The sequence below is a fragment of the Argiope bruennichi genome, chromosome 6 (genome assembly GCF_947563725.1).
Source record: "Argiope bruennichi chromosome 6, qqArgBrue1.1, whole genome shotgun sequence".
In the NCBI taxonomy this organism is placed as follows: domain Eukaryota; kingdom Metazoa; phylum Arthropoda; class Arachnida; order Araneae; family Araneidae; genus Argiope; species Argiope bruennichi.
The window spans coordinates 97,586,777-97,601,485 of NC_079156.1; the positions used below are offsets into that span (position 1 = coordinate 97,586,777).

The 14,709-nt window shown below is 29.1% G+C and overlaps 1 protein-coding gene across 1 annotated transcript; it reads right to left on the minus strand.

The window, feature by feature from the left end:
* Positions 1–1,013: 1,013 nt before the first annotated feature.
* LOC129971850 (adult-specific rigid cuticular protein 15.7-like) lies at positions 1,014–3,063 on the minus strand. Its single transcript, XM_056085825.1, has 3 exons — positions 3,052–3,063; positions 1,630–1,734; positions 1,014–1,475 (listed from the first exon to the last, which is right to left on the minus strand). The coding sequence occupies exons 1-3, from the start codon at positions 3,061–3,063 to the stop codon at positions 1,014–1,016; spliced, it is 579 nt and encodes a 192-aa protein (XP_055941800.1).
* Positions 3,064–14,709: the final 11,646 nt, after the last annotated feature.

Genomic DNA, 14,709 nt, shown 5'->3' on the forward strand with positions numbered 1-14,709 from the left:
GAATGTGAGCAATGAGACCTATAATATAACACAGAACGTAGAAAAATATATCTCGTCAATTGTTACAACAAAGAAAAATGAATGATTCTTCAAAATTTAGCTTTAAATAATATTGTTTAATAAAAATATAACCAAAACATTTTTGGTATTTTATTTTTCCTTAATGAATTAATATTTAAGTAGTTTTTTTATACAAAAGATTCAATTCCGCATAAAAATTAAACATACATACGAATTCTAGCTACTGTTACAATGCCTGAAATGAATTTGTTTCCAATTGTATATTAGGTGAATAATCGGAGAAAACAGGCAGTAAACAAATAATAAATTGCAAGCCATAGATTCTATTTTTTCAAATATTTGTTTTTAAGTTAAACTAAACAACTCAACACAGAATATAGATAAATATTTTTCTATAAAATATTAATTTAATAAAGATAAATTAATCATCCTGAATTATTACATATATGTTCTGGGTGAAATGGTAAATTCTTAATTATGAAATTCCTATTAATAGATGAATGCCTTGCCGTATTCTAATCCATAACCCAGACTAAAAGCAAACTAATATCCAATACCAAGGGCGGCTCCATGTCCAAGAAAACCGCCATAAGCAACAGACGCTACAAGAAGGGGGATTTTAATGGCAGGAAAAAATTTATACCTCAGTGATAAAATATGTAGGTAAAATATCTAACTTCTTAGGATATTAAATATGATACCCTATAAAAAGAAAAGATTAGATTATTCTGAACAATTGGCAATTATAAGCACTTCATTAATCAAAATAAAAGGACGATAAAAGTTTTAAAAATAAAAATACAGACACATTATCCTATTTCCAAAAACCTTTATTTGACAGGAATAACATCAATTTAATAAATATAAATAAGTTAATCATCTTATTGAAAATTGTTACGGTGTGTCAAATATCAGTATTCTCAGGAGATGCTCGGAATATTAAAATTCAGTGCTATATGATCTAAAACACTTTTGATATTACTAAAGTCTTTTTAATGAATGAGAGCCTTTCCAAGTCCCAAACCATATCCAAGAGCAGATCCATATCCCAAACTAAGAGGTGCAGCAACACCTAAAGCAGCTCCATGTCCAAGAACACCGCCATAAGCAACAGGGGCTCCAAGAGCTGGGGCTGCGTAGGATACAGCGTGACCAACAACAGCGGGTGCTACTGGGGCTACGTGGTTGACGACAGGAGCGACGGGTCCGGCGTAGGGGCTGGCCACGAGGGCAGCTGCTGGGGCACTGGCGGCGGTTCCTGGTTCGTTGGTCTTGACAACGGCTCGGAATCCGTGTCCGTCAGCAACGTAGTCGACTCGTCGGACTCGTCCGTCGATGTCAGCGAGGGTGTAGGTTCCTTTCTTGTTTCCGTGGGCATCACCTACTTCAGATCGTGAGTTGGTAGCACCAAGACCATCCTTGATGTCATAACCGAAAGCATAGTTTCCATATGCCTAAATAAGTGAATTAATCGTTACAAAACGCATTTGAAGAACATTTTAAAGAAATCAACTTTCATAATATATTAATGAACTTGCGCTTTAATATTTTGATCTAGTAACTGATTGACATTGAATTCTTGGTCTGAGTAATCGATAATATACTTACATCTTGAGTTTGAGATCTGGTACTGACTCCAGTGTTGACCAGGGCGCCATGTCCCAAGAGAGCACTAACGTTTACTGCTGCGAGTACAGCAAAAAGGATAGCAACCTGAAAGAAGTGAATATCTGCATTAATTTCGTATTAGGTTCTAGTTGCAGCACCTTTGATCATGATATTCCTCAATATAATTTCTTAATTCAAATATTTGACTTCACTTTTGTTGAATATTAGTTTTTTTTTACATTCTATATATTATATACACGCTCAGTTATTAAGGTTTGTTTAACCCTTTCTAGGGCCGTGGAAAGTATGCTTCCCACCAAACTTATCAATCTTTGTATGAAATTATGTAGGTTGGCATAAGTTATGACAAATTTTTTTTAGTAAGTCAGAAACTTAGATGCTTCAGTTTTTTATCTCAGACAAAATGATGTGTCTTGATTTGTTACTTAATTATTAATTAACCAAATTAATTAATCAAATTAAATTTATCTAATAAGCTAAATGAATCCCTTTTCTTATTCTAATTTCAAGCCTAAAAATATTTTAACATAATATGACTAGAAAAAAAATGGCCCTTTAAAGGGTTAACATATAGAGCAACAAGATATACAAATCATAATAGAATATTAATGACACTTTATAAGTTAATAAAAGATTATGGGAAACAAATACAACACAATATACACAACAAAATTACCTAGCAGATATCATTAATGTTTAATAATGTTAATTTCCGATACAACTTAAATTTCGTTTCTATAACTTGCGTTATTTTAACTATGTATAATTTTCCGAATTTGATTTCAGGTAAATTTCTTGACTTCGCAAAAATTTAATAAAAAGATAAAACCTGATTTTACATTTTCATTTCTTTTAAATACGGATTTGTTTATACTTAAAAGTTAAACATAAATTAACATTCATTAAATTTTGTCATATATTTCACGCATAATGACTTCATGGTGTACTTGTGGTATAAAACTTGAACCAAATAATAAAACCATCTAATAGTTACATTTTATTTTATTTTTTGCATCGGGCACAACTTTTTATATATGACATTTTTAGAAAACTTTAAAAAGTCTAAGTGTCTAAAAGTTTTTTGTGAGTAATTTGTTTATTTTTTCAACACATATCCAACGATGAAAAATGTTCTCACTTCAACCATCTACCATGTAATTGAGACATCAAAATCCCACTTTCGAAATTATTTGAACTGTGATTTAGAATTCTGACAATAAACAAATTTGAAATAGAATATAAGAATTTAAAAAATAATACAGATATTGTTAAAATACTTCACTTACTGTTTAACTAAAGAATTATGAAATCAGATTTGTTTAAGACTTTTTGAATTTTAGATAACAAGGAAATATAACTGAAATGGAAAAAAATTTAACTGAAATGGAAGATATTTCTTACCTTAGCGATCATGTTGGTAGAGCTTGTCACTCGAAATACTGAATTTGAACAATATTTGACTAATATTTATATGAATGTGTAACAAGGTCGGTTGCTTTCGAACTGGTGATATATTAGTTAAAAAATGCGAAATCGAGTCTTGATTATGAACCGGTCGTCGCACCCAAGGATGTCTGTTGCGGTCATTTCGAGTCTTTTTAACCTCGGGAAATCCCTTGAAGTGGAGAAAGATATTTGTCCATTATGAGATTATTTGTTCTTTGTATTATAAGCTTTTGTACTTTCCTTCATGAATTTCTGTTCAATTCTTTATAATAATTAAGCTTAGGTAAAGATAAAGCATTGAAAATTTAAATTCATTTGCTTAATCGAATGAAATTTTTATTCAAATATAGAATATCAAATAAAATCTTTTTATTTCAAATGCAATATGAAGTCTGAATGCATAAATTAATGTTATTTTTTTGTTGATAATGAACTAGATTATTGCTTACAATCATATGAATACGGAAACTTTAGTATTTCCAAAGCTTGATGACATTTTTAATAATTAAAATGTGATGTCCTCGAAGCATATCCTTGAAAGAATAAATATTTTCATTTCATTTAAAGACTGGAGTGTTGTCTTTTATATTTCCACTCTATTGATTGCTTTTAGATTAATTTTCATAAAGAACAGTACATTTTGTTTCTTCTATTTGGTCTATACCTTGATTAAAATCAATAATTTTAGTGCAAACTCTACCTACCAAACTTCGCTTTTCTATATATATTTTCTATCATTCTATTTCTATATCATTCATTTCTATATCACTGAGTTCTAATTTCTATATAGTTAAATAAACAGAAAGTTTATTCTTACTTTCTCGTGTTTGAAGTACAGAGGAAGTATTGCAATCTTCAAAAAACTCGAACTCATGATTTTTTTCGGAATTTCGGTCTGTGAACACGATGAAAAAAAAAATAGACAGGATGGTTGAAATTTAGTATATATATTTATCACCAAATTTATGAATTTTTATAAAATTTTGTACCAAATTCAACAGGTAACTTTCTGACTTTCTGTTCAAGAACAAGTTTACTCGATAATTACAAAAAGCAGAAAGCTAGGTAGATAAAATTTAGTAAACATATTAAGCCTCTCAAGTATAGTTTCTTATCAAATTTTGAACCAAATTTGATAAGATCAAAAGATGACTCGTCTTGCGGTCATTACTTTCCCTGCATGTAAACGCAATGCCTTAAATCAATGAAATTCGTTATGTTATCATGCGACTACAACTGCAATTCCAAGTCAAAATTTTACATTCATCAATTGTCGGAAATACATATTTTTGTAAAAGATTCAATAAAAATACAAGCTTCAAGAAAAAAGATCAATATTTTGCAAATATTACTCATCTAAGCCATGTATTTCTTGGCCTTAACTGAGGTTCACAATTTTATGCAGATGGAGGGGGTAAGTCAGCCATCTTCCAGACCAGACCAGACTCTCCGACCCGCCAAGAAGGCACACGGATTTAAACCATAAGGCTGAATGACTGGACCGCCACAATAGCAACACTGGCGGGAACTGTGGTTGAGTCCTAAGAGTCATCACCGGCCACGGTACAACCCTCCCCGAAGGAAATATGTCCCGTCATCATCAGATCCCCCACCTATTTGTGTACCCACTAGAGTGGCGAGATCTAAACCACCATGCCGGAAGCCTCTCATCCTCATTTCGAGGTGCCCCCCGGAGGTTGTTGGAGGGGGGAGGATAAAAAATTATTGGAGAAAATTTCTCGGGGATCCCTCCGGCTGGTTTCACGGATGGAATCGAAGTTTGATGAGCATTTGAAATTTGATGCCAACATTATATTTCAAATTTCATCCATCGGTTATTTTGTTATTGAGTAACTGCGTTTACAAATACTTGATCGTATGTCTACCAGTATTCCTTAAGCAATTACTATTATTTATTTCAAATTAATTGATTCGGTGTATATTTTAAAGTTCATAATCTTTTATTGAGGTTGTATAAAGTCTTTTAATAATCCGCTTAAAGTATATTGACAGCTTTTTCCGAATTTGTGTCTCGTCAATCATTTGCTTACCTTCATAAGTTTCAAAGTTGATAGTAATCGCTAGTAGGCAAACCCCATGACCACATGGGCAATACTTATAAGCAATATATGGTGTGAAAGATTATATATATATATCAATATTTATTTATTATTTTTACAAGTTGTCTTCGATAATCAGCTATTTATCCACCATTTATATGTTCAAAAAATGATAAAATTAAGAACCAGCCTCCCAGGCACAACCAGTGTTTTAATTTCATGACATTTTCCCCCAAATAAAATTAATGATACTTAACTACGTCGTAAATTATCTTTATCATAACCCACTGAAAACGGGAAAAGGTGGATGGCAGGTAATTATTGAAAAAAATTAATCCTTTTGAAATAGGTTCAATGATTGAGCTGGTGAATTCTGTCGCGAAGTTTCCCCATAGAAACTGAGCAGTTAAATTTTATTTATCCCGAATATGGTGAGTTATGGATGGCAGTCGGTTCTTGATGAAATATATATAGGTTATTATAATCTTTGATGTGAAATAATAATTAGCGAAATCGGATCAGTGGTTGAAGCTGCGAGACTGGTTTGTTTCCCTTATTATTTTAAACATATAGATAAATAACTACAAGCTAATATCACTGGAAAATATACGTGTACTGCAATCTATAAAGTACTCTTGGAGCATGAATGAAATTATTGCATCCAAAATATTAGGCATATTGAGAATACTTATCTAATAACAGTCGCTGCCACTCATAAATATAATAAATCTACGTTTGGTTTTTCATATGTAACAGCAATTACTTTTTTGAAAGAAGTGGTAGAATGATGGTATGTAAGCTAATGTCACGATATATGAGTTATGTCCGAAAATATTAGGAAGATTGTATAATATCAATAAGCTCCCAAATTAGCAACATAATTATAAATAAGTAATAGCAACGTAATAATAAATAAATATGATACGGATTAATAAATGAGTATTATTTACTGTGTTATTTACGAGTAATTATTTAATAAAATGTTGCGATTTGTATATTATTACTGAAATATGCAACAAAAGACTCTTCTAATTATAAAAGACCATTTAATAATTAGAAGTATATGTCTAAGTACCATATTTAAGGAAATGACTACTTCTTTATATTTCATTTTTTGGGGGCATGCTTTATATAATGTTAAGAATTTCATCATACACTATTTAGAATATTTTAAAATGTTGGATATATCTAGAACTTTCAATTTATAAATTTAAATTTAAATTATTTATTTTTCAAAAGTATTATTTTATTGGTTTTATAGTTTTAATTAGTTGAGCGAAAGAACCTATCACTACTCTCTTGCCCCTTCCCCAAAAAGAAGAATCCAGTAGGGCGGTGGGAAACATCTCACGGGAATATTTAATTGTCAGATATCAGGATAATGTTCTTAGTTTCTCTTTTTTACTAAAAAGATATTTTTAAAAAATTAAATCAAATTTGTATTAAATTCAGGTATATCGAGTTTTTTAAACCTTTTAGCGCATTTTTTTTCATTATAGACGCTGTTACAATTCCAGCTATTATGAATTGCTCATTAATTCTATAAACATATATTTTTATGTCATTGTTACTTTATATGATGATATCACTGAATAATTTTATTCCAAATGTATTTTATGTAAATAATCAATTTATTTTACAATAAAAGATGGCGACACGTTACGAAACATGCAGTTCGCATTTCAAACACATTTGATTTCATCTTTATGAAAACACCACATTTCATTTAGAAATTCTTTTCTCTGAATTAAATAATGGCATATAAATTGGGTGAAAAAAACATTTTTTTGTTTGCAAAAATAAATAAAATGCAATTTTCATTTATTATTAATTTAAATTATTTTATCAAGCAATAAATAAAGATATTAACTTGGATCACCACGATAAAATGAAATAAAAACATCAAATAATTCTTGTTTATTATATTTAGCTATTATAAGGTTGAATAATTTCTGAAAATGACACATTAAGAAAAATGCTTTTAAGTAAACAAGGTGATAAATATTGTTTATGCAGTAACTAAAAGAATACTAAAAGGAAAGGTTCATAAAACTGTTAGAAAAATTGAACAAAAAAAAAACTGTTATTAATTTATTGAATTTTCAAAAAAAAAAAAATGTCAGCAGAATATGTGTGTCATGGTACATTTATAACAATTTCTAAAACCTAACATAATTATATTCTGATTGTATACTAAATTTATGTAACAATTACACTTTTTCTCTTTCCTTTATGTCTGAAAAGAAGAAGAAAAAAAAAACTGTTTACAAAAAGCTCACTGATTTTTTAAAAATTTATATAATGTAATTTCCATCTATAAAATCGATTTGAAAATTTTTAAAAAATCCGTGGTGCCAGTGTTACCAGGTTTCCGAATGGCGATTTTGGAGCCAGAAAAATTCAAAAAATCTGCCGGGCATATTTTGGTCATAGCAGAATCATATTTTGTAAAATGCCTTCATAAGAACTGTCAGTTTAACAGCTAAGTCTTTGAAAGCTTATAAAAAAAAATTGAAACATTTTTTTCCAACGTGAAAAATGCAAAAATAATGATGCATGGATTTCACATTTGTTGGAAATGCAGATTCGTTGAAAAATAATTTTAAATCTTCAAGCGATGAAATCTAAGAATTTTTTAATGAGGTGAATTACTTTTAAGAATTTTTTTGTCTCTGATTTGTATAAACGCAATCTTTGAAATTTTTAATAAATTTGATTAATTCAATAAATAAACTTTTAAAAACTTATACCTGAACGATTAAAGAGAAATTTAAGAGCTCATTTTGTAATTCTACTTTTAACATTCTTCAAGAGTGTCACCTCAAAAGAAATGTTTCTAAAATGATATCTCTTTTAGAACCGTACAGATAAATATTTTTATCTTTAAACTTTTAAGGAATTGAGTGAAATTCGATCTTATTTTTTATTTAATCAAAAATAATATGTATTTTTATTAATTCTTGTAGTAATATTAATGCCTTCGAGCAAATGTAACTAGAATTTTCAGTCATACATGCTTGGAGGAACCGAAAATAGTACTCAATATACTTTTATTGATTCTTACATTATTTATTTGCCTTTTTTTTAATGCACAGAAATTTGTTTAGTTAGATTAGCGCCCCCATTATTTGCTCGGAGATAGTTTTATTATAGTTCTTATCATTTCGAGCCGTAGATAGATGACTTGAAAAATAGCTGGGTTAGAAACTGCCAAAAAGGACGATCTAATTCAGATCATTTAACATATATCCGTGTAGTATCAAAGCACATTTATTAGTGGAGTGTTAGCGGAGTCCATCAGTAGAAATTCTGAGATGAGGACATTTCTGTCAAATAGGTTCAAAGACAGACCTTTTAGGTTCAAGTCATTTCAGAACAATAATAATGGATCAATATTAAATCTGGAATAGTAACAGATTTCGCGTAAACGAAGAAACAGTATTCATAAATTCCAATAAAGTTTATTTATTGTTTTTATTTCTACAATATACAGAATTTTCGGTTATTGTAAACTTATTTGTTTCATGCTAAAGAGTATAATAATCATTTGAATTGCAGTTTACAGAAAAGGAAACCAAATCTTATTTTCTTTATTAGACAATAATAATAGTCGTAATATTCTTAAGATATTAAAAAAAATGTAATTTTTCAGAAACTGATTTTTTTTTCTTTTGTCTTTTTTCGAGTAAAGAGAACTGTATGCGTGATTGTATGAAAAATAAACTTAACTTGCAATTTAATGAAAATTTAATTCATTATTTGAAGGAAATTTCTCTAAAATAAAATGTTAATCTTCATAAATTAATAGTGATATTAAAAAATTATAAAATCTATTATAAATTGCGACATCTCATATTTGTCTGTGCATTGCCAATAGAAAAGAATGCCTGTAAAAAAGAATGCTTAAAATTTAACAAAAAAAATGTAGATATGTATAATTTTCGATTGGTCATAATATTTATCATGAAGAAAAGCTCTGAAATAATTACGGAGGAAAATTATATTCAAACAATTTAATACAAATTTGAAATATAGATGGCGTTCGGCAGTTATCGAAAATATTGCAAATGTAAATAAATTGATAAAATTCTTCCGTTAATTTTCTTGTATTTAAATGCTTTCCATTTAAAAATATCATTCCATTTAAAATACATAAATATTTATAATATAAGATTTCAGTTAATAAGATTTAAATTAAGAGATTTCAAAATACAACAGTATTATTTTAAAGAAATAATATTTATTCTGTTAGTATACTGATTTATAACTATAGTGAAGGTAAAGCAAAATTAAAGCTTTTCTTTAAATCTCTTCTTCTAATAGTGATAGTGTTGTTGTTTTTTCTTATGGCACTGGCCAAGGACAAACCTGCGGTTACGAATGCAGCGATTTTAAGTCGGTGGGGAGTGTCTCTTGTTTTTTAGTAGCGCCAACTAGGGCCAAGAGTACGACTTTGCTACTCACGCATCCCTCATTCGCTTGCACAACCCTTTTTTACAGGAGGGCACATTCACACATCTCACAGATAGAACAACGGAAGAACAACCATGCCCAAACCTGGACTCGAACCCAGGCCGCCCCAATCATGGGGAAGCTGCGTTACCCTTATGCCAGGACGCCGGCTGTAATAGTGATAGTTTTTCTGAGTTAACAATTTGACATTTCTTGATTCTATATTACCCAATTATTATAGAGTTTAAAACTGACTTATAATAATAATTTAACGAATATATATAATTATTACGCGAAAAATATTTAAGCCTTTTAAAAAGCATATTATTGCTCATTATCGAATGAATTGAAAAAAAATATGGTGTTTGTAATATAAATCCAGCGGAGTGGTTCTCCCCAAAATTTCTCGCATTTTCTGTAATAAATATACTTGTGTATTATTAACCATATGCCGATGGCAAACAATAGTTAGGGAACAACTTAATAGAGTGCGATTTTTTGGCTTTTATTTTTTGAGGTTAATTGCTGCTATTGGGTTAATACACAGAACCGAATGTTCATTTGGAGAGCTTTTTTTTCTAACTGATTAATACCAAAAATTTATGTAAAATTACAGTTCTAGGCATGAAAACAGATACCAAATTTTATATATTTAAATCACTGTATCTTTCAGTAATAGTATTTACATGCTTGTGAAAGCATAAAACAATACACGGTCCATTCTTTGTAGGATTTGGCTCAACATTTATAAATATGTGTAGCAAATTTTATCCAATTCTCTTCTTTTTGTAATCATCTTATTAAATTACATTCAGGCAGCTGGACAGACTGATTAATTCTCAATGGGTTTCGTTCAGGATTTGGCAGATTTATACAAATTTAGAGTAGAGAATATATACCAAATTTTATCCATCTAGCCCAAAGAGATTTTAGTAATATTATTCACATACAAACATATATAATTCCTGTTATGTTTTTTTTATTCAGGGTGGTTTAAAACATGGAGATAAATCACAATCTAAAATTTGAATTTTTTGACTGGGAGTAACTACGTTCACATTCACTATGTGGAAAAACGAAATAATATGAAGGAATTAATAATCAAACATTTAATGCTTGTTTCAATTTTAGTATTGTAGTACTCATAGTGATCGAAGACATTGTAGATGCTAATCAGCAAATGCATTGTAAAAATTCTAAATCTGGCTTTTATCCTTTAATTTTATGATATACGTTCATTTAAATTTTCTGCAGTTACTGAAAAACTATTTCCATAATAGAGAGACGGCCATCTAATTCAGAAGATTTATTATAAAAATTATTATTATTTGTCAAGTGATTGTTCTAACATATTGTAAAGAGAGTTATAAAGCTCTTAATAAAGTCTCTTATGCCAGTAAATTTTAAGGTGAGAGCCACAGTAGTTAGAAGATTGTCAAGGCGATAATTCGATTGCCGCCAAATATTCCTCACATTTCGGTTTAGACACAACAGCTCTGATGCTAATTTGAGTAAATCAATATCTTCAACGAAAAATGCAAACATTCTGTAATTTATGTAAAGCTAAAATTTATATAGCACAGTAATTACCGATGAATTCATAGAGCCAAAGAACTCAAACAACGTTTTTCTTTGTTGACACCATTGTGATAACATTCGATTGTAAATTCACTATTTTCACTATTTTTGCATTGTACTACTTACTGCCCCATTGGAGGATGGCGCCTCATAATTTAGGATGAGAAGCTTCCGGCTTTGGGGTTCATTCTCTCCACCTATGTGAGTATACAAAAAGGTGTGGGTCTGATTCCTCCAATCGATGAGGGGACTTACTTCCTTAGAGAGGGGTTGTACCGTGACCGATGGACTCAACCACAGTTTCTGCCAGTATAGCTATTGCGGCGGTCCGGTTGTTCAAGTTTTTCCGTGTGCGGGTCGCAGTATCTACAGTTTGTTGAACTAAATGAAATTTAAGAACTGGACAATTCCGTAACAAAAATTTTACAATGTTGTATTCAATGAATTTATCGTAGTAATTTTTGTTATCAGGGAAAGATTTTATGACCATGCATTTATTACGATTTATGACTCTATTACGATTTTATGACTATATATTTATATGCATTTATTACGATTTAAATTGCTATAAATTTATGCATCTCCTATGAACAAAAACTAATAATGATTGTTTTCAAGAATGTTTTTATATGCATTTATTATAAAGAATGTAAATTCGCAATACTAACTGAATTCTGAGGTTCAATGAAGGTGACGCAAAATTAAAAATTCTTATTTAGAATTACAAAGTCTATTACTAGTCTTAACCCTTTCAAGGGCCATGAGAAATATGCTTCCCACCAAATGTATCAATCTTCGAATGAAGTTATATAAATTGGGATAAGTTCTGAAGCATTTTTCAACAAGACGATAGCTTAGATGCTTCAGTTCCTTATCTCACACAAAATGCCGTGTTTTTATTTGCTGCTTAATTATTAATTAACTTAATTAATGTATCAATCAAATTAAATTTATTTAATAAGTTAAATGAATCACTTTTCTTATGCCAATCTAATCCTAAAAAATATTTAATATACAATGATCAGAAAAAAAATGACCTTTTAAAGGATTAAGCAGTAATAATCTAGTAAATAAATTATTCTAATATAATTATCATTGTACTACTACTAAAAGTTGGCACCAAATCGTATTAACTAAAATATGTAATATGTGTCTTTTGTAAAGAAGCGTAACGTTTATATCAGAAAACTTCTTCAATATCCTTCCTTTTTTAGTCATTAGTTTTAGTACAATTAAAAACAATTGAAGGCGTGTTTATATTAGGAAGTTCCTCGATTTGGATTCATTAAAATCTGTAATCTTAATTGAAGGTTCGCATATCATATTTCTTACTTATATATAAAAGTTGTTCCAATCGCATGCGAGATATAGATTACAATGGGTATATAGGTTTTGATTGTACGTCTGAATTACATCAAATGTTAGCACAGATACCAACTATTTTATTTAATAAAAAAATCTCAATATGTTTATTATAATTCTATCTAAATTTATTCTCTTCAAATAAAGATGAACTATTTTACTCACCCACAAAAGATCACGTCTTGTTGGTAAAGAAACATTCGTTTAATATTTATTATTTTAAATTTATTCTGTATAAATGGTATTATAAAATGTTCCTGGATGAGGTATTTCAATCTGTTTGCAATACTATTATGTTTTAACTAATAATCATATAATTTTCGATCAAAAGTATTTGAAAAGTCATTTTGGGTACAGTATAACTAACAAAAGGTTTAAGAATAAAATATTTAATATTAACAAATATTGTTAGGATATCTATTTATTTCTTTTACAGAACTGTAATTTTTTTTGTTTGCTACTCTACATTTTTCTGTTTCATAATTTACAATCAAAGCTGTACAAAATTTCATTCAATTAAAGTTATTATTGTTTTTATAAAATTTCTCAGAATTATTTGTCGCAAGTATATTTCATTTTAATCTACGTCACTTAAAATGCCATGACTATATAAGTGAGCCTTAAAAATTACTTTTCATAATGCTTTTTTATATTGTGAAATTTTCATAATATTGTACTAAACTGCTCATTCTGATAGCGAAATATGTGAAGGAAAAATGTTATTATGATGCATAAAATAAAAATTTACAGTAAATTGCAATACCATTTGAATAAAATAAGAATTTTTTAGTTATTATTCCACCTGATTTATTATTTTATACACTTTCTGAAGTAATTATGTTTATCCAATTAATTCTTTGCATTGTTTCAAACTGGATGAATGGGATGAAAAAAAAGGAAATCCCTAATTAAAGCTTAATGAAATTATATTCATGTTCGGAGTCTTCTGTTTAAAATTGTTATTCTAGTTTATGTTTAATTTTGTATATTTTCTGAATGGCTATTGAGATGGTTGCCTGAAGAAATTTTTTATGAGGAAATAAACTTTATATGAAATTGTTTCTATGCTCTTAATTTATGATGAAATGCATTTTATTTATGAATTCTTTTGAGAATCTCTACGTTTTAATCGGTTTAAAATGGCTTTTATTACATTCATTGTCTACGGTAGCACTAAATGATTTGCAAATCTTTCTCACTTTCAGATTTATTTATTTTCTTGTTTATACAAAGAGAAAGAAAGGAAATCATTAAAAAAATTGAATTTGTAATTTTGACGAATCTCCAAGTTTCAGATTTCACTATCTGGAAAACACATTTTTTTAAAAATTATGTCTGTCCGTCTATATACAAGTGAATATGATAACAGAATATAAACCAATATATCGATATAAACGATGGATGAAATTCGTATGTAATTTTTACATTGAATTTCTAGATTCCGACCAAATTTTCAAAGTTATTTATTCCCAAAAAATTTGCCTGCTTATCCAAATACAAATGATACGATATTTACAAAACACAAATATTTAGATAGATAACATTTGGTGAACCAAAAATTGAAAAAATCGATCTGAATGTCTGTATATTCATATAGATATAAACGGTATGTCTCAAAAATGTTGAGCTGTTGTTACAAAAAATTATAATTTTATGTCAAATTTTGTTTTTAATCAGGTAAAAAAGTCTTCAAAAATGCATATTTGGTTTTCTTCGCTATAATAAAGAGCACAATTCACTCCTGAGTGGGACTCTGAAAATAAAAATCAGAAGACTTCGTGGCTTGAGCAACTAATATCTACAGTTCTTATTAAGGAAAGAGTATAAAACCTTTATGGAGAAAGATGTGAGAAAGTTTCAGAGAGACTATTTCCACTAGTTTTATATATTTTTTTCCCCTGCATGATTTTTTTCTTTTTGGAAGAAGCGGGGGTGTTTTTCCTGAGACTTTCTTGAGTAGGCATCTCTTTTGTAATATTAAATCCATGAAACTACGTCAATTTGAGAGTGATCAGGGATAATTTTTTTTTTAGCGATTAATCACTGGGATGTAATTGATGCACACATTCCAGAAAATTCGCTCTGTATTTTGGACACTTTTTTTCCGAACGATGAAAACCAATATTTGGCATAAAACTGCAACTGTGATAAAAAAAAATCA